General features: G+C 38.0%; 1 protein-coding gene across 2 annotated transcripts in view; it reads left to right on the forward strand.

Moving 5' to 3' along the window:
• Positions 1 to 20,977, forward strand: part of LOC114419210 (ATP-dependent DNA helicase homolog RECG, chloroplastic) — a 50,904-nt gene that overhangs the window by 18,588 nt on the left and 11,339 nt on the right. For both annotated transcript variants that reach the window (XM_028384855.1, XM_028384856.1), the window contains exons 8-13: positions 4,005 to 4,086; positions 5,479 to 5,568; positions 11,762 to 11,995; positions 13,435 to 13,506; positions 14,251 to 14,403; positions 14,509 to 14,652. In XM_028384855.1, coding sequence (XP_028240656.1) covers positions 4,005 to 4,086; positions 5,479 to 5,568; positions 11,762 to 11,995; positions 13,435 to 13,506; positions 14,251 to 14,403; positions 14,509 to 14,652 — 775 coding nt within the window. The remainder of the gene's footprint in view (positions 1 to 4,004; positions 4,087 to 5,478; positions 5,569 to 11,761; positions 11,996 to 13,434; positions 13,507 to 14,250; positions 14,404 to 14,508; positions 14,653 to 20,977) is intronic.

Here is a 20,977-nt window from a genome sequence, read left to right on the forward strand (position 1 = left end):
CTAAATGCGAGAGAAAATTAGCGAGATGGAAACAAAGGCATTTGTCTTTTGGGGGGAGAGTGACTCTCATAAATTCAGTGCTAACATCCATTCCGATTTATTTTTTCTCATTTTTCAGGGTCTCCAGACAGGTGGCCGACAAGCTATAGTCAGACTACAGAGGAATTTTTTATGGAGTGGGGCGGCTGATCAAAACAAGATTCCTTGGATCCGGTGGGAAACGATATGTTTGCCAAAGGCACAAGGAGGACTGGGAGTCAAGGATATCACTTCGTTTATCATTGTTGGGAAAGTGGAAATAGGACCTATTTCAGAATCAGGGGGAGACTTGGACAAGAATTCTTGAATCAAAATATGGAGGGTGGAGGAGTCTAGATGGAGCTCTGAGGGCTAGCACCGAATCCTTATGGTGGAGGGGTCTGAAGACGGTAAATCATCTTTCACATCAGGGACAACAGCTGAATAGGTCGACTTTGTGGAAGGTCGGGTGTGGAGACAAGTTTAAATTTTGGGAGGATAAGTGGATAGGTGGAGATACTCAATTGTCAGAGAAATATCCAAGATTATACACCATATCGGCTCAGCAACACCAATTCATTCAGCAATTAGGAGCTTTCAATGAAGAAGGGTGGGAGTGGCAATTTCAGTGGAGAAGACCATTGTTTGATAGTGAGATAGACATGACGGTCGCTTTCCTTCAAGAAGTTGAAGGGTTTAGAATCAGGCAGGATTTGCACGATCAATGGATCTGGACTGCAGAGCCAAGTGGCAGTTATTTGGCTAGGAGTGCTTATAAGGTAATTAGAGAAGGCATATCAAGTGAAGGGCAGGATGGAGGGTACAAGGATTTATGGAAGCTCAGGGTACTATCGAAAGTGGCTATGTTCGCGTGGAGGTTAATCAAAGACAAATTGCCAACCAGAGACAATTTGAAAAGGAAACGGGTTGAGTTGCAGGAGTATTTGTGTCCTCTTTGCAGATCAGCGGATGAGAGTGCAAGTCACCTATTCTTTCATTGTAGTAAAGTTAGCCCTTTATGGTGGGAAGCGGTATCTTGGGTGAATCTGGTGGGGGCCTTCCCATATCATCTGAGACAACATTTTATACAGCATATTCATGGAGTGTATGAAGGATTGCAGACGAACAGATGGCAGTGGTGGTGGTTAGCTCTGACTTATACTATTTGGAAGTACAAAAACAACATCATTTTCTCCAATGCCACCTTCGACGCTCATAAACTAATGGACGACGCGGTGTTTCTTCTATGGACATGGCTCAGATGCTTAGAAAAGAATTTCACTCTTCATTTCAATCAGTGGTCTTCAAATCTCAAAATTGGTTTTCTTAGGACATGAACATAGGAATATAGTCTACATTCCTGTTCATTTACCTTGCTGTGGGATCTTTCAGCTTATGTAATCATTGCTTGTCAGTGAACTAGATATGAAAGGTCTTTTAAAACCTGTATTTTCTAGTATCTCTGGTACTCATTAATGATATATTATATTTTGGTTGAGCAAAAAAAAAATATGTGACAGTCCAAGAACTCAAGCAAGCATTGAGCTTGAAAGAGTGGATTGAAGCCAAACAAGAAGAAATTTGTCTTGCTTATGTCACAACGAGAACTGAGGATTACCGCGATCGAGATCGTGATTAGCATCGGAGAGATATCACAGAGGGATTTGATGACTAGCTACAAAACTATTGAGACCAATCACAGTGATTGCTGGCTCAATTTATTGTCGCCACAATAAAAAGTTCTTATCATTGAGCTTTTTCGTGATTTGTTGTGAAAAATTTGCTGTAGGAAGCAATGAAGAAGGAATGTCTTGATTCATCAGAATTGTAGTAATCGTTCACTGGAGTCTCACTAGTGTTGAATGGAGTCTTACCATTATTTGCGGAAGCCATGAAAAAGGATGAGAGAGCTCTGAATACCATGTTGATAAACTAATATTATTGATATCAATAGAAAAATTACAATTGGCCGATGACTCTCTGTGTACAATCTGATATATAGAGAGAAGAACTAACTCAACTAACTAACTGATGGCTGTACACAGCTGTCCTTACTAACTAATGGTTAACTCTAACTAGTAGAGTTAACTTACAGGGTCTACACTCACATAACACAAACAAAGGGGATGTTGAAGTCTTGAAAGATTGAGGAGGATTTTGGGAGCATGAAAATAGAAGGAAAGAGGAAGTCTTGAAGGATGGAAGGTCCACTGATATGGTGGAAGCAAAAACAAAGATAAAATCAGAACTATAGGAATTAGAGGACTTGAACAAAGAACTGTACCGATAGTAATTTCAAAGAACAATAATGCATCTGTGCAAAATATAGGAAAATAACATCATAATGAATTAATGAGGGAGAAATTGAAAAGATTGGAGGAGACAATGCTCAGGTTGATCAAGGCAGGTAAGTAAAATTTCACTAGTGAGTCACAAGCTCAAAAGGAAGAAGATATGTCAGTGATTGGAGAAAGAGGTGGTTGGGGACGTTGAGGGGTTGACCATAATGGGTGACAAATGAAGCACTAGTTTGCCATGGCCACAAAACCAGGTATGTCAAGCTTTCCAGTCAATTGACTGCCACCAAAGCCATAAATTTGTGTTCTTTGAAATGATCTGCAAGCATGTGCAACAATATAGTTCACAAGGTTTTGGCTTAACTTAAGCCCAAAAGTTAGCTCATAGGGTGAGGGTTGCCCATCACTTATATTTTCTATCTGGGCACTGTCTAATTGATGCAGGACTTTGGTTTTTCCCAATACACCACCTCACGTCCGACACTTTCGGGCTTGGTTTTGAGAAGATCTAGAGAGAGAGAGAGAGAGACCGCTGGTTTACTAACTCTTGGTTAACTAACTCTGACATATGTGCTGAGTCAGCTCACTATATTCTAACATTACAGCATATACTCCTATCAGGAAGATAGGGGATCTGATTAAACCTATAGCAGTGATGATGCTCTGTTTCCTGGCCAAAAATGCCATTAGAGAAGAACAATGGCACTCATGTTTGTGTTTGACATAGCAGAATAGAAAGTTGATTTTGGGAATGCAGTGGTCTGGTTTGGCTTGGTCATCATGCTTTAAACAACCGGAGCTCTGATGTGGGCTTTATTTGCATCTGTCATGGCTATTCACCTTGAGGACAAGGTGAAATTTATGGGAAATATTGATAGATTCCCGTTAGTTTGTTGGTTGAAGAAATAAGGCATGTTGCTTATAAATAAGAACTAGGAAGGGAGGGGAAGACACAGATCATTTGTATTTTGTGAGAGAATTGGGTTTTGTGCATCGGGAGGTGCAAACCCTCGAAGTTATATAAGCTAGGCATTGTATTCAAGGGTGAAATCCCTTATTCTTTCTAATAAAACGTTATGTAAGCTAGGCATTGTATTCAAGGGTGAAATCCCTTATTCTTTCTAATAAAAGACCTCTATCATCATACAAGTAGTGTTGCCTCTAATGTGTCTACCTGAGATTTGGGGGGGCGGGGGGGAGCACATGTTTGTCCTACCCCAGTTTGGAGACATAGTAAGCATAGACCTACTATTAAGTTCATAAATCCCAATTTTGTAGATTAAGAGGCACCTTCCTATCACAAAAAATACCTTAAGCATTCTTTCATTTCATCTACCCATCTTGAATCCTATTCCTATAATTTACCTCGCTCCACTTTGTATGGTAGTTTCAAGATACTTGAACTAAGTAAATTGTGATTAGGTTTGGTATCCAATTTTTACCTCCAAATAAGTGGTAGTGTGTGTCTTGGTGAACTTGCATTCTATATACTCCATTTTACTTATGCTTATATGGAAACTATGTCATTCCAAATCTCGTCTCCATGTCTGGCACATTGATATGGAAATATGGCATATGCATTTGTTTTTATTTCTATTTTGAGTTCCAATTTAGTGTGGGTTATAACAATCCTCTTATCTATACAAAGGAACAATTTGTTCAATATATTACTCTTTTATTTTCTTGCAGAGCTTTACAAGCCTTGCCTGTCAATGTTGATCCAATTCCTAAAGATATCACAGAGCAATTTGGATTACCAAGTCTTCATGATGTAAGGATCTCTAACTTTAAGATTTCTTTATTCTATCAATGGAAATATTTATGTGCCTACCGTCCGTATGAAAATCTAAGTATTGACACCTACTTGACAGTGTAGACTTTTTGTCTGCAATATACATCTGTACCCTTTCTGCCTGCTGATGAATTGCAAAAGTGTTGTGGTGTTAGGGGAATTTGAAATTTATTGATTTAAAAAATAATTACAGTGAAAGAGGAAACAAGTCATTTTCAAGAAACCAAGTATTGGAAAAATAAAGGAAAGAAATACATGTACTCTTATAAAAAGTTGCAGTGGCCAGTTATGTACTCTGTATTTAAATCTTTGATATATTTGTTTTTTTGCTTTCAATATTGCTTTGTTTGTAATAGTTCCCTTCTCCCTTGTGTGCATCTGACCGTGTGTTGTGAATCACGGGGAAGTGTTCCACTTTATATTTTGAGGAGCAAATTTGGTTTTTGAAGCAGAAGTGCACAAATAAAGGAGAGGGGGAAGGTTGGACTTGTTGGTTGTGTTCATATATTTGTAGGATATAAGAAAAGAAAGGATTTTATTGACTGGTAAGAACATAACAGAAAATAGGAGAAAACTCTCCTCCAAGAGTTTCCTCTTCACAAAGGATTTCTCCTTTCACAAAGAGCTAATGCTCAATCTACAAATGATAAGACCCCCCTCTCCCCTATCCTTCTTCCCCCATTTATATCTAATAAACCCCTCTAACTAAGTAACTAATCAATACTGATTCATTTTTCTTATTATAAATAGCATGAGCTGTGGTCTATACATTGACTCAACATTACACAGTAAATCCTGTTATACTAACTAACTAACTCATTAATAGTCTAACTATCTTAACTAACTCTCCCTTCTCCTTATATCCTAACATATATGATGTCATGATTTTTTACAATTAAATTGTAATTTTAATATAGTTTTTTCTAGGGACTTCACTTGGTATTCGTTTGGTGCATGGATTTAGAATTGGTCTTTGGAATTGTAATTATTATTATGTTTGAAAATCCACAATGCTCAACCTAGGACTTTGGAATTAGGCACTCTTGCCTCAACCTAGGCTGGGCTTCTAACTTCCCCAATTCTCCTAAATTAATGTCTATAATGCACCAAGTCTTTATATCAATCTGTTTAAACTGCACTTGTGAATCTAAGCTAAAGTTCTCTAATAAATGTGTTAAACTGCTTACTAGTATTTGTGGTTTATGCTGTTCTTTGGTGTATTTGGGTGGAGAACATCGAGCAATGCCCACATTGATGGCCTCTTTCCCAAGGAAATAAAATGCTCTTTCATTTCTATTTTTCTGAAACTTTACTCCACCTGTTTCTGCATATTTTACTGAAATTTTAAAAACTTAAATGTTAACAATATAGGCATATTTTGGAATCCACAAACCGAAGGACATAAATGAAGCTGATTTGGCCCGCAAGAGACTTATATTTGATGAGTTTTTTTACGTACAGGTGAGGTTATCATTTTATATCAGATTTTATTGGTAGTATCTTCTATTGGCAACTGTAAATATTTTCTGTTATGAGAAATAATAGTAGTACACTTTCTAACACTCTTCTAAACTCTAATATTAGCTGAAATTTGTTGAGAATTGCAAAAATTGTGTAGGTCCTACTCTTTATTAATGAGCTTCCAATCATGATTTTGTAATTTCTAATAACTAATAGTAGAAAGTGTGTTGCTTATTGCTACCATTATGAAGCCTCTGGTTGGTTACATGATTTCATATATATATATATATGTGTGTGTGTGTGTGTATTATATTAAATTGTATAGTCATTTGTTTTAATTGTCAATTTGAAAGTTTCTGATGACCATTATTGGTGGGGTGTTGTTAGGCTACTGGTTAAGCAAGGTTAAGCAAGTGTATGAAGGAAGGACACATGATAAGTATAAGAGGAAGCCAGAGCAGCAGCCAAAGCAGCCAGAACCAGGGTTAGGTAGCTGACTAAGATCAGTTACAGTTTAGTAGTTGGCCTTGTAACTGTTTAAGTCAGTTAAAGGCAGTTAGTTAGTTAGTCGTTGGCTATAAATAGAGACTGACTTCCTAGAATTACTCATTCGGGAGTAATCAAGGTGGTTGGTTAGGGAGGCTAGGCTCCAATCCCTAGATGTACTTTTCTACCACAAGAGTAATAAAACGAGAGATTTGGCTGGTACCACCATTGGTATTAGAGCAAAATTTCAATTTGGAGACGTGAAGCTATTTATGGTTTCAATGCGAGGAAACATGGATGCGAATGTGGAATTTCTGGAACGAGGTTTTGAAGGCATGATCAACACGCATGAGGACGTCACAAGTCTGAAGCGATTGTTTGAAGATGAACGCACTGAGCGAGCGGTGCGGAACTGAGGTGGTCAATAGAGGAGTAGAAATATACTTAAGGTGTGTTACAGGAGAAAAACCAAAGCACTGGCCTTCCTGCTTAAGTTGGGCAGAATTTTGGTTTAATTCTAATTATAATAGTTCCTATAAGCTCGCTCCTTTCAGGGCTCTCTATGGCAGAGACCCACCTCAATTGCTTAGAGGCACCACTGTTCCTTCAGCAGTAGAGGGGGTCAACAGGCTTACACAAGATAGGGATTACTTGTTGGACCAACTACGAACTAATTTGCTTAAGGCTTAGGACCAGATGCGAGCCTATGCCAATAAGCACCGTAGGGATGTTAACTTGGCTGTGGATGATTGGGTTTACCTGAAATTACAACCGTATTGTTTGAAATCTTTGGCTAAGAAGTTGAATGAGAAATTAAGCCCTTGATTTTATGGATCATATCAGATTTCTAAGGTCATTAGTAAAGTAGCTTACCAGCTCAACCTACCACCCGAGAGTAAAGTTCATCCAGTCTTTCATGTGTCTCTATTAAAGAAAGCCATTGCTTTTGTGGTGAAACCCCAACCCTTGCCTCTGACTGATGAGCGGGTACTAAGGGTAGAGCCTCTAGCTGTAAAGGCTGTCTGAAACCACCCTGCAGGCACAGCTGAAGTGCTCATCTAATGGAAAGATTTACCTGACTTTGAAGCCACATGGGAATCGGTTGATGTTATGAAGCAGTAATTTCCTGCATTTCACCTTGAGGACAAGGTGGCTCTCTTGAGGGGGAGTATTGTTAGGCTACCAGTTAAACAAGTGTATGAAGGAAGGACACATGGCAAGTATAAGAGGAAGACAGAGCAGCAGCCAAAGCAGCCAGAACCAGGGTTAGGTAGCTGCCTAAGATCAGTTACAGTTTAGTAGTTAGCCTTGTAACTCTTTAAGTCAGTTAAAGGTAGTTAGTTAGTTAGTCGTTAGCTATAAATAGAGACTAACTGCCTGGAATTACTCATTCAGGAGTAATCAAGGTGGTTTGGTTAGGGAGGCTAGGCTCCAATCCTTAGATGTACTTTTGTACCACAAGAGTAATAAAACGAGAGATTTGGCTGGTACCATCAGGTGTCTAGTTTCCTTTCACTTTGTTGACAGGTGCTATTTAATAACTTGAAATATGAGGAAAAGCACTGAAATATTATTTCTTAATTTTTACAAAGAAGTCTGGACTAATCAGTCTTGATAAGGAATAAATCAAACTAATCGATCCTGATAATGAATAAATCAAACTAAATCAGAACAAAGAAAGGAAAGAAGAAATAAGTACATTTAGTACATGCTGCACATGTTAGAGCACTCCCCCTTATAGGAGTATACTTACTTGTTGTAATATTTATTTTTAGCTAAAGCTGTAAATCTAACTATAATTAGTATTTAGTCTGTTAGTTAGGACGGCTGTGTTACAGCTGTCACTAACTAACTCAGGTTTGTTGGCAGTTACAGTTGAGTAACTGCTATATATACTGAACTGTAATCAGTTTTCTGTTGGGTTGAATTTCCTCAATAAAGAAATCACTTTACACACACTCTCTCTCTCTTCTCTCTAAATCTTTTATGGTTTACAGAGGTAGGTCGATCCTAACCTAGTATTTTCATGGTTTCTGCACTCAATAATCCTCCTGGTGGTTCGCCACCTTCTCCTCCTCCTTCGCCACCATTGGTGTGACTTCTTCTCCAGCTTCGTTCTCGCACTCAATTTCTGAGAAGATAACGAACGCCAATTAACTGCTATGGTGTTTTCAAGTGCAACCTGTTATCAAAGGCCATGGATTTTCGCTTTTCCTTGTTGCTCCGATAATTCCGCCGCGGTTTGTAACAATCGCCGATCACGATGCTGGTATCGTGTCATCAGAGTATCTCAGCTGGGAGAAGCCGGATGAGCTTCTTCTTTCATGGTTACAATCAACGACCTCTAGCATTGTTCTTCCTCGTCTCGTTGGATGCAACATTTCATGGCATCTTTGGGAGAAACTTCACTTGCATTTTTAGTCAATTGCTTGTACGAGGAAACGTCAACTTCGAACGAAGCTTTGAAATATTTCTCTTGATAATCACAAAATTACCGATTATCTTATTCATATTCAAACACTAATTGATGTGCTTACCTACATTGGAGATTCAGTTTCACAAAGCGAACAAGTTGACATTATCCATGAAGGCCTGCCAACGGAATTTGAGTCCACGGTAACCTTTATCTACAATAAATCTAAGCCTATGTCTGTTGATGAAGTTGAATCCCTACTGCTTACTCATGAATTGCGACTTGGCAAACTCAATAAGAACTCTCTTGGCACTGTAAACCTTGCTGAGTGTAACTCTAATTCCATGGCCAATTCGAATTATTCCCACTCGCAGATGAGCACTGTGGTCAATTCTGATCCTCAGGTGCATCTCACTCAAGCTTCTAGCAGCAGTACTCATAATAGTGATGATTATAATGGTGCAAATTGTTTCAACAATTCAGTTAGGGGGGGTGGCCGAAATTTCTTCCATGGTGGTCGTGGAGGAGGCCGTGGCAAATATTCAAATGTTCAGTGTCAAGTCTGCCACAAGTTTGGCCATGAATCCTCTTTTTGCTATATCATAGGTATGATGAAAACTATGTTCCCACTCAACCTATGACTTATGACTTAGACTACAACATCCACTCAATCTTTGCAAACTCAGAACCAAATGCCCACCCAAACCTCATAGTGGTACTCTACCACTTCATCCCCTAATCAACCCCAAAACAGTACCTATCCACCCCAACAATACATGCAATCTACCCCTTTCCCATATTTCCCTTATCCACCTCAATACATGCAACCTCAGTACTTCTATCCTTTCCCGCAATTTCAGCCTCAGCCCATGACCTCTACTTCATCATCAACATCTCCACAAGCCAATGTTGATCCACAAACTGGTATTCTGATTCTGGTGCTTCTCACTCTTTGATTCTTAGAATGTGAGTTTAAGCGTAACTCAACCCCAAAAGCTAGTTCAAGGGTTGAGGGTTGCCTCTCACTTATATACTCTTATATGGCTTTATCTTTAGCCGATGTGGGACTTGGATTTTTTTCAATACACCCCTTCACGCCTAACACTTCTTGGGCTTGGTGCGTGGATAACAATGGTGGGTGACTCTTTCAAATAATATTGGATATGCTTTGATATCATCTTAGAATGTGAGTTTAGGCCTGACTCAACCCCAAAAGCTAGCTCAAGGGGTAAGGTTGTGCCTCACTTATATACTCTAACTAGACTTTATTTTTAGCCGATCTGGGTCTGGGTTTTTCCCAACACACCCCCTCACGCCCAACACTTCTTGGGCTTGGTGTGTGGATAACAATGGTGGGTGGCACTTTGGATTAATTTTGGATATGCTCTAATATCATATTTGATTATTAGAATGTGAGTTTAGGCCAAACTCAACCTCAAAAGCTAGCTCATGGGGTGAGGGTTGCCCCTCACTTATATACTCTTATATGGCTTTATCTTTAGCCGATTTGGGACTTGGATTTTTCCCAATATTCACCATGTGACCAATGTGTCACAAAACATTCAGTAGGTTACCCCCTTTGAAGGCCCTGATCAAATAACCATTGGTAACGGTTAGGGCTTGAATATCAATGCCTCAGGTGTTTCTTTATTTCATTCTCCCTCCTTTAATTCTAAAATTCCTCTTACTCTTAAAAATCTCTTGTTTGTTCCTTCTATCACTAAAAATCTTCTTAGTGTTAGCCAATTTTGCAAAGATAACTCAGTTTTCTTTGAATTTCATCCCTCCTATTGTGTGTTTAAATCTCAGGTTTCTAATGAGGTGCTTCTTCAAGGCTTGGTGGGTCATGATGGGCTCTACCACTTTCCTGACTTGTTTCAGCCTTTAAGGCAACCTTCATTATCCAGTCTTTCTATGCAGTCTAGTTCTCATTCTGTAAATAGTTTGAATAAAAATGTTTCCCTTGTAAATGTTGCATTCAGAGTACATTAGTATCCCAAAACGGAACATCTTAGAATCCCAGTGTTTTGGTACTCTAATATATACTGCATTCAGAATATATTAGAATCCAAAAACGGAACAGTGATGATAATAGCGTGATAGTATGTACAGAAATAGTACCTCTGGTACTGCTAACAATTATCAATCATTTTCAATAATATATATACATACTTTTGTTGATAAAAAATAAAGAAACTTGTACAGATTCCTATGCCATTTGGCACTCTAGACTTGCTCTCTCATTCTCCCGTGATATATGCTCCAGCACCTTCTACATCAGTGCAATCTTCTGCAGAAAGCTACGATGGGGCATGATGAAGGTGGTGCCAATAGGAATGACAATTCTACCTAGACCCTATTGTTACCTGCAAAAAATATCTGCAATGGATAGAATAGATAACTGTTCAATGGGGATGGTTGCGGGTATGGGTACTATATTACCCACCTTGCCCCATACCCACACTTGTATAAATATAATTATTTAATTTAAATATCTCACAGATATATATATATATATATATATATATATATATATATAAACTAATCAGTGTCAATGTATCATTTTTTAGCAAATCTTGGAGAGTACCAACACATGACATCCAAGTTTAAGAATTAATTGTTCTTGAAGTTTATTGGAAGATTCAATCAATTTTAACTTTTAAGCATTGATTTATGATTATTTTTGTATGATTTTAGGATATTTTTCAATTCAATGGCAGCAATTTTGTTAATTAGTTTCTTGGAGAGTACCAACACATGACATCCAAGTTTAAGAATTAATTGTTCTTGAAGTTTATTGGAAGATTCAATCAATTTTACTTTTAAGCATTGATTTATGATTATTTTTGTATGATTTTAGGATATTTTTCAATTCTATGGCAGCAATTTTGTTAATTAGTTTCTTTTTATTTGATTATTGATTTTACAGTTGATAAAATTTCAGGTAGTGGATGCATGTTTTGATATATAGGTAGTTAGCGGGTATGAGGGTGGAGATTAGAGTTGCTATCCACGTGGGTATGGGGTAGGGTACGGGTGTTTTTTTTTTCTTTCCAAATGTGAGGATGGGGATGGGTACTATAGTACCCTTATCTTTACATGTTCAGGATTTCTCAAATGCTTTTAAATTATTACTTCTGGCAATTCGTATGCTGGACTTGTGCATTGTGCAGTCTTTCTTTAACCTTTTCTCCAGTGGTTTATTTCTCTCTATCACGTTTTCTCATAATACTTTATTGCTCTCTTCGTATGCTTCCAAAATTTTCTGACTACGTCTCTACTGTCTTTTGTCAGTTGGGACGCTTATTCCAAATGCTCGAAAGTCTTGGTTCACAAATGGAAAAGGATGTATTGCTAGATAAGTATAGAAGACCAGTAAATAATGCTGTGTGTACTGAACAATGGTCCTCTCTCACCAAGAAGGTTTTGGATGTCCTTCCATATACTCTTACTACTAGTCAACAGCTTGCTGTTTCAGAAATTATTTGGGATCTACAAAGACCAGTTCCAATGAATCGGCTTCTTCAGGTCTGTCTTCTCTTGGTTTTGCTTTACTGTCAACAGCATACAGTATTTCCCTAACTTCTAATTGATTCTTGTCTCATGTACTTCCTACCAATAAAAATTCTAACAGTGGAAATGAGGCATTATGAAACAAGCTCCTCAAGCATGCAATCACCAATTCAAATTAACATTTTTCTGCTACTTTCAAGTGAGGAAACATTGACCCGCAAATCAAAACTCCAATCTTTCAAGATGATCTTCAGGATTCAACAACCAACTGTTGTTTTTCAGATTAAAGAATATGAATAAGAAAATAGTAGTAGATTACAGAGAGATTGAATGATAAGAAGTCCTCCTAAGTAAGAAAATACGACAACAAGAGAACAACAAAAAAAAAAGAATGAAACATAGTTGCCCAATCCCCAAACATATTTTGTTGGTGAAATCCCTCTTAAAAGACGACTTTTACACCAAGTAGCATCTAAGCACCTTAACTTATATCCCAAAGAAGCTGCTAAGCCTGAGATCTCTTATTAAACATTTGAGAATTATGCTCCTACCTGTTGAACAATGAATATTGTTAGATATCTTTAATTATGGTAATTAGGCAAGTAGGATATCTGTAATTATTTTTCATTTATTACCTATATTATATAATAATTCACTCTGCTGTGTACATTAACACAAGGATTCAGTTTTGTCTCTTGTTTTCTCTCCCTTTCAACACTACCATTGAATTCCACCTTACTAGGACATAAAGGGCGCATACTTTGATTTTTCTAGAATGGAAAGGTTATGCTTCTCTTTTGAACTAATGTATTATCTTTTGATTTCCATTTTGCCGCTTAATAAACTTAACAAACACTTATGGAAGAAAATAGAATGGATTAAGAAGGTATCAAACTTTTCTCATAAGTTAAAAGTTAAAACCAACTTATATTCTCAATTTTTTTAGAAGTTTCCTCATTTAACTCTCCACATGTTAAAATCAACTTATGCATAATTTCATTTTAACTTAATGGAGAAGTTTAATTTATTTTACCTCAATTCATTTTACTTCTTTTATAAGCCCTTGTTGAGAAGTTTATTTAAATAGGTCCTTTATATTGTTGCTTTGTGAATGTCTTATGTCTTTCTTTTTTTTAATAAATTTTTCTTTTATAAAAAAATCAAATGAAAAAAATTAAATAAAAGGATTAGGAAGCCTGATTTGAGCACTTTTGTGTTCTTCATTCTTTTCTTAAATCAGTTTACACACTAGAATGTGGAATCTAAAATGTCTCAGCTCATTTTCTTGTAAATTTTACTTGATTTCCTGGTTTGTTCTCCCCAATGTTCATTTTTCACTTGCTATTTTTTCATAATATTGTGTCTAAAGTGAAGCATTTTTTATTGATGTGATATAGTCTATAGAGAAGCAGCATGACATGTTATCATCTGATGTTATCTTGTGACATTTTTAGGGTGATGTTGGATGTGGAAAAACTGTTGTAGCTTTTCTTGCATGCATTGAAGTTATTGGCTCTGGCTATCAGGTTGGTCCACCTTTTATATTTGGCTTCCTTTTTGTTTTTCTTATTACCTTGATTTCTCATTAGATTCATCGATGTATAGCATATGGTAATTGGGATTGCAGGGTTTGTTTTTATCATTAGGGGTTTTACACAGTGCAAAATTTTTAACATTTAATTTATATTAGAAAAATTATCACCTTCCTGTTGGTAATTGTCTATCCCACATCCACTCAGACAGTTATACACTTATAAAACACAATTAACCATTAGACGTTTCAATAATCTCAAATACTATTAACGTCTCGTGAGGCATGTTTCACCATTAGTGCCACAAATACAGATTGATAATTGTATACAATCACATTAATTTACTCTTAACCACTTGTGAGACAGCTAATCATGGTTAGACATTTCAATAATGTCATGCGATTATTAACCACTTGTGAGACATATTTAACCATTATTGCTAAGAGTACATGTTGATGATTGTATGTCATTTACTCTGAATCACTTGTGAAGCAAAGTTAACCACTATTAGACATTTCATCAATCTCATAACATTAACCACTTATGAGGAATATTTAACCAATAGTGCCACAATTACAAATCGATAATTGTATACAACTACATTCATTTATTCTTAATCACTTTTGAGACAAAGTTTATCATATTTACACGTGTGTGATGGGTAGAGAATTCCCAGGGGTATGAATTTCATTATTCTTTATATTAATGTTAATATTAGGTTTTCTTGTCTCATTATAGGCTGCTTTCATGGTTCCTACCGAGTTGCTTGCGATCCAGCATTATGAGCATTTGCTTAAATTGCTCGAAAACTTGGATGAGGTCGTGTTCAAGCCAACTGTTGCTTTACTCACTGGTTCAACCCCACTAAAACAATCACGGATGATTCGTAAGGTATGCTTTACTAAAACGTAAGGAATGTCCAAATGATGTGAATCCAGTTATTCTTTTCTTGAACCTGCATGGTAATCTTTAATTTTACCTTTTATGGTATTACAGGGTATCCAGACCGGAGAAATCTCGATGGTCATAGGAACTCACAGTTTGATAGCAGACAGTGTGGAATTCGCAGCCTTACGTATTACTGTGGTAGACGAGCAGCATCGCTTTGGTGTGATTCAAAGAGGAAGGTTTAACAGTAAGGTGGTTGACATCTTCAGGATTTAAATACTTTACTAGATAGAAAGGAGTGAAGTACAAAGTACAATGTGTTGTTACATTGAACAAAGCAATAACAATAGATCATTCCATTCCCTCTGCATAATATGGATATTCCCTTACATGTACTAAATATTGATGTGGCTAATTTCAAAGCAGGATTATAGTTGCATAATCTAATGGAACGACTACTTCTAGGTTTATGTACATATATTATGTTTGAAGTTTAATGTCATATAAAAATGTTGGTTTTACCATTAATAAATAGCTAGAATTATTTGCATAGTTAAGTATAAATGTAGATTACACTCATAATTAGAGAAACACAAATGACAGAAGAATAATGCTGTTTGAATATGTTGAATAAGGTTAGTGATATAGATACTTATTTGACACAAAGCAAGTAGTCAAGTATAGTTTAACATAGTAAGGGATGTTTAAACCCCATTATTGTATGTTCCTTAAAAGATAAGTAGATATAAAATTAAGTTCGTATCCTTTCCAATTGATGGTTCATGGCAAAAGATATTTACCACGATCTAAAATAATAAAGTTATGTAATCAGTTAAACAAGATAATTACTTAGATTTTAGTTCTTTGGAATAACTCTAATGGTCCATTTGGTAGGACAGAAAGTGGGAGGAAAGAAAACACGACTAACGAAGCATTTTGTTTTGCTTGTTTGGAGAGAAAATGGAAGGAAAAGTTGCTTTTGTAGATACAAAAATTTAAATTTTTCCTTCCTGCCATTTTCTTTCCAATTCAAATTTTAAACTTTTCCTTCCTCCCCTATTTTCCTTCCATCCAACCAAACATACCATAAAAAAGCAGATTGATGATCATTTGTGAGGCTTCGTAAGAGTTATTCAGTTGGGTAGATTAGAGAAGTATGGGTAACTATGGCAAATATTCATGTTATGTTTTTGTGGAAATTATGTCTTCCTTGCCTCTCGAAATTGCATCTTGCATACCACTTAAAAGGATTTCAGAAAATGAAAGAGGGAAAAACTCAGATTTCAGAAAATGGAGTTTTTGTATTAACCAGCTCAACTTTAAACAGTTACATCTGTATTTATACTAGAGTTAGACAGCTGTTACAACTAACATTAGTAACTGTCATTAAGACGGTTGTCTCCACTGTCAACGACGTCATCGAACCTGACGACGATACCGAAGACCGCCGTCGCTTGGACTGAGCTCACTTGCTGGTTCGAACACCACTTCCGCCGGCGATTAAGGAGGTCAACGTCCGTGTCGGCGATATTAATTATAAGGTGTGGATGGTGGAGGAAGTAGGGGGTGATGGAGATTCGAATCTGAGGAGAACCTTACCGTCCGACGCATGGTCGGATGAGGTAACGTCGGAGGAAGGAGGCGACGATGTTGACGCTGACGATGACAGCGATACCACTTTCTCCTTTTCGCCGGAGCTGTCCTTGAAGAAGTCGATACTTCGTTCGAACCACTGGTCAGAGGACACAACCAGTGGTTACGGCCGCCAAACCACACACCAGCCCAGACCGATGGGTAACAACCTTTCTGATGACACATGCAGAGAGGGAACAGAGGATAGAGTCAAGAGTATCCAGAGCCCGAATACAGCAAACGTTGACTCTGGAAGCAGAAGTGCAGAAAAGGCAGAGGCAAATGGTTGCTTAAAAGAGGCAATCCTGAACATGGATAAAGCTGCTTCTCGGGAGCACAAAGGTGACCCTGTAGGAAATAATTTGAATTGTGGAGATAAAGTTTCAGATGTCTAGGCTCCATATGGGGAAAGCGTGGGAGATATAAGGCACACACATCTTCATCTAAGTCTGCCCTCCTTGCAGACCCAAAAAGATGTTGGGCCAAGTTACAACTTGGGCCCATTTCGGGAGAATGAGGGGAGTAATAAGGATGGACACTCACCCGTAGCCCATTCCTTTAAAGAAATTTCTGATATGTATTCCAAAGTCTATGTTAGACAAAAGCATGCTAAATCTAAAGCCCCCATCTCTCGAGCCCGTGGAAGAAGAAGCTCAAATAATAAAATATGATAATGGAGTGGATGTCATGCATGAAATACAAGACAAAAGCCCAAATCAGAGACATTTCGATTTAGAAAGGGGTTTAAAAAGCACAATTGAGTGTAATACAACAATGCTGGAAGAGGCACAACAACAATGGAACCTTGGGAAAGTCCTAGGTTTGGAGGCTGACACAGATCAATCTGACTATATCCACAGCTTTGCCAACATGGAATTTCGTGATAGGAAGGAAGCTATGGAGCTGGGAAATAGAAAAATATGCAAATAAATATCCTTTCCTATAACATTAGAGGGTTTGGTAGAGGTATTAAATGGGCCTCTATCAGGAACTTGGTGGGTAGACTTAAAGTTGACTTACTTTGTCTGCAAGAGACAAAGAGGGAATCTTTCGATAAGGCATCTTGCCAAGCCTTGTGGGGCCATCCTGATCTTGCTTGGGAGTGGCAGCCTGCGGTGAATGCTGTTGTGGGGCTGCTGTGTGTTTGGAATAATAAAAATTTTCAGGTTGATCTTCGACTCTCTGAAAAGGGTTTCATCATGTTGGGTGGGGTTTGGTTGGCTGATATGCAAAGGGTTGTTGTGGTCAACATTTATGTCCCCTGTGATATTGTGGGTAAAAGACAGCTGTGGCAGGATTTGAGTATAAGGAAGATGCAATCCCAAGACAATTGTTTGTGTTTTGTTGGGGATTTTAATTGTATCAGGCATCCCTCAGAAAGAATGGGGAGCAATCGTGGCAATTCAGATACCAACATAATATCTGAATTTAATGATTGACTTTCTGTTATGGAGGTTGATGATATTCCCTGTGCGGGTAAGTCTTTTACCTGGGTTAGGCCCAATGGATCCTGTAAAAGCAAATTGGATAGAGTCGTGGTCTCTGATGGTTGGCTATCTAAGTGGCCAGATAGTTCTCAACTTTACCTTGAGAGGAATTACTCTGACCATTGTCCTATCATCATGAAATCCAAGAGCATTGATTGGGGCCCTAAGCCTTTTAAGGTTTTTGATGGATGGTTAAATAACAAGGACTATCAGAAGGTGGTGAGGGACTGCTGGGCTGATAATCAGCCTTTGGGGTGGGGTGGTTTTGCTTTAAAATGCAAGCTAAAGACTCTCAAACAAAGGCTGAAAAGTTGGAGTGAAGACAATGCAGATGATCTGTGTCTCAAGGTGAAACAGCTTCAACAGAATTTGAATGATATGGAGAATTTTCCATGCCACCTCAGCCTTCTGACCAGCAAGTTCAACAGTTGAAGAAAATTCAAGCTGATCTATGGGAAAAGGCTAACCTGCATGAATCTTTTGTCAGACAGAAATCAAGAAGCAAATGGATTAAGGAGGGGGATAGTAACAGCTCTTACTTTCATAAAATTATCAACTATAGCCGGAGGAGAAACACTTTTAGGGGGCTGATGATGGATGGTTTTTGGGTAGAAAATCCTGACTTGATTAAGGCAGAAATTTTGCAGCATTTCCAGAGTAGATTCAACGAACCTCATCTGAATAGACCTAACTTGGATGGGGTTTATTTTAATACTCTGTCTCCTACTCAGAGGGAGATGATGGTTGAGCCTTTTAATGAAGAGGAGATAAGGTGTGCTGTGTGGAATTGTGGTAGCGACAAAAGCCCGGGACCTGATGGGTTTAATTTCAGGTTTATTAAACACTTTTGGAAGGAGCTAAAACCTGATTTTCTAAGGTTTATTGCAGAATTCTATGTGAATGCTACATTCCCTAAGGACAGTAATTCCTCTTTTATTGCTCTCATCCCTAAGCTTAAGGACCCTCAGTCTATTAGTGACTTTAGACCTATTTCCCTCATAGGTTGTGTCTACAAAGTCATCGCTAAACTGCTAGCTAATAGGCTGAGAAAAGTCTTGACTCACCTCATTGATGAAAGGCAGTCAGCCTTTGTAAAAGGTAGACAGCTGCTCCATGGAGTTCTGGTTGCTAATGAGGTAGTAGAGGAGGCTAGGAGGTCTAAGAGGTCATGTCTGGTCTTTAAAGTTGATTTTGAAAAGGCCTATGATTTTGTGTCTTGACAATTCCTTTTCTACATGATGAGAAGAATGGGATTTCATGAGAGATGGATTAGCTGGATCAAGGGATGCATCACCTCAGCTTCTGTATCAATCCTAGTGAATGGAAGCCCAACCACTAAATTTAAGCCTCAAAGAGGCTTGAGACAAGGGGATCCATTGGCCCCGCTATTATTTGATTTGGTTGCTGAAGGTTTGACAGGTTTGATGAGGGAAACAACAATCAAAAACTGCTTTCAAAGTTTCTTGGTGGGGAAGAATAAGGTGCCTGTGAATATTCTCCAATATGCTGATGACACTATTTTTTTTGGAGAAGCTTCTATGGAGAATGTGAAAGCTGTGAAGGCCATTCTTAGAAGTTTCGAGATGGTTTCTGGACTGAGAATCAACTTTGCTAAAAGCCAATTTGGAGCAATTGGGCAATCAGAGTATTGGTGCCTCTCTGCTGCTGCTTTCTTAAACTGTGCCCTGCTTCATTTCTCTTTCTGCTACCTAGGGCTACCAATTGGAGTTAATTCGAGAAGAATGGTGATGTGGGAACCTATAATCAGAAAATTCGAGGCTAGGTTGAATAAATGGAACCAGAGAAGCATTTCGATGGCTGGCAGAATTACCCTAATCAATGCTGTCCTAACAGCATTGCCTGTGTTCTATTTGTCTTTTTTCAGGGCCCCTACAGCAGTGATTAATAGGCTAACTGCCATTCAAAGGCAATTTCTTTGGGGTGGCAGCTTTGAAGGGAAGAAGATAGTCTGGGTAGCTTGGAGACAAGTGTGTGCCTCTAGAGAAATGGGAGGGTTGGGGATCAAAGATATTAAGGTCCTCAACAATGCTCTCCTAATTAAATGGAAATGACTGATGTTTCACCAATCAGATCAGCTTTGGAGCAGGATCCTGGTCTCTAAATACAAGGGATGGAGAGGCTTGGAACAAGGGCCATCAAAGAAGTATTTCTCTCAATGGTGGTCTGACCTAAGGTCTATTAATCAGCATCCGAGTATGGTTGATGTCTCTAATCAGTTTTCTTGGAAGGTGGATAGGGGAGATCAGATTCTTTTTTGGGAAGACTCGTGGGTTGATGGTGGGATACCTCTTAAAGACCAATTTCCATAATTATATCAAATTTCTTCCCAAAGATTACAGATTGTGGAAGATATGGGTTATTTTTCTGAAAATGGGTGGGAATGGACTTTCTCTTGGAGACGAAATTTGTTTGACAATGAGATGGGGATAGCTTCAATATTTATTGATCAAATTGAAGCTATCAGCATAAATGTTAATCTGAATGACACTTGGGTGTGGGGAGCTGAATCTAATGGGATCTTTTCTACCAAATCTGCTTACAACCTTATTAAAGCTGAGCAGTCTTCTGAAGTCCAATGTCTGGGTTTCCATCAGCTTTGGGATCTTAAAATCCCTCTTAAAGCCTTATCATTTGCTTGGAGACTGCTTTGGGATAGGCTTCCTACTAAGGATAACCTATCTAGGAGACAAGTTGAGATTGACAATGATCTCTGCCCCTTCTGTCAAAGCCAACCTGAGACTGCCTCTCATCTGTTCTTCACATGTGGTAAAGTTTTGCCTTTGTGGTGGGAATTCAATACATGGGTTAAGGAAGATAGAGTTCTCCACTATCGCCCGATGGATAACTTTCTACAGCACTCAACTACAGCAGGAAGGAAGGACATCAATAGAAGATGGAAGATATGGTGGTTGGCTGCTACAAAGTCAATTTGGAAATTCAGGAATGACTTGGTGTTTCATAATCATTCTTTCGATATCTCTAAGCTGGAGGACAATTCAATTTTCCTCACTTGGTCTTGGCTCAAGGGGTGGGAAAAGGATTTCAATGTTCCTTTTCACCAATGGTCCTTAGCAATGTCCTTAGCCTTTATATAGTTTTGCTCTGTAGGGTTGGGTTTGTGGTGTTTTTCTTGTTGGGTTGCTGTCTTTTGTATCTTCATCAGGAGATCTCTCTCCTGTGTTATATGTAGTACCCCTGGTACTCTTTATCTATTAATATAATTATTTTTGCAGTTCAAAAGAAACATTAGTAACTGTCAACTAACCTTAAGTTAGTTGAGTTAACTAACACAACTAAGCAACAGTAGTTAAAAAACAGAAAAGGAACAACAATTATACTCTTCTACTCTAATACCACTTATATTTTTTATTCTGGCAAGTAATGCCTTCAATTCCCTTTTCCCTTTTTTATCTGAGATTTTTAATGCTAGTATTGTA

This window comes from Glycine soja, chromosome 7 (genome assembly GCF_004193775.1).
Source record: "Glycine soja cultivar W05 chromosome 7, ASM419377v2, whole genome shotgun sequence".
In the NCBI taxonomy this organism is placed as follows: domain Eukaryota; kingdom Viridiplantae; phylum Streptophyta; class Magnoliopsida; order Fabales; family Fabaceae; genus Glycine; species Glycine soja.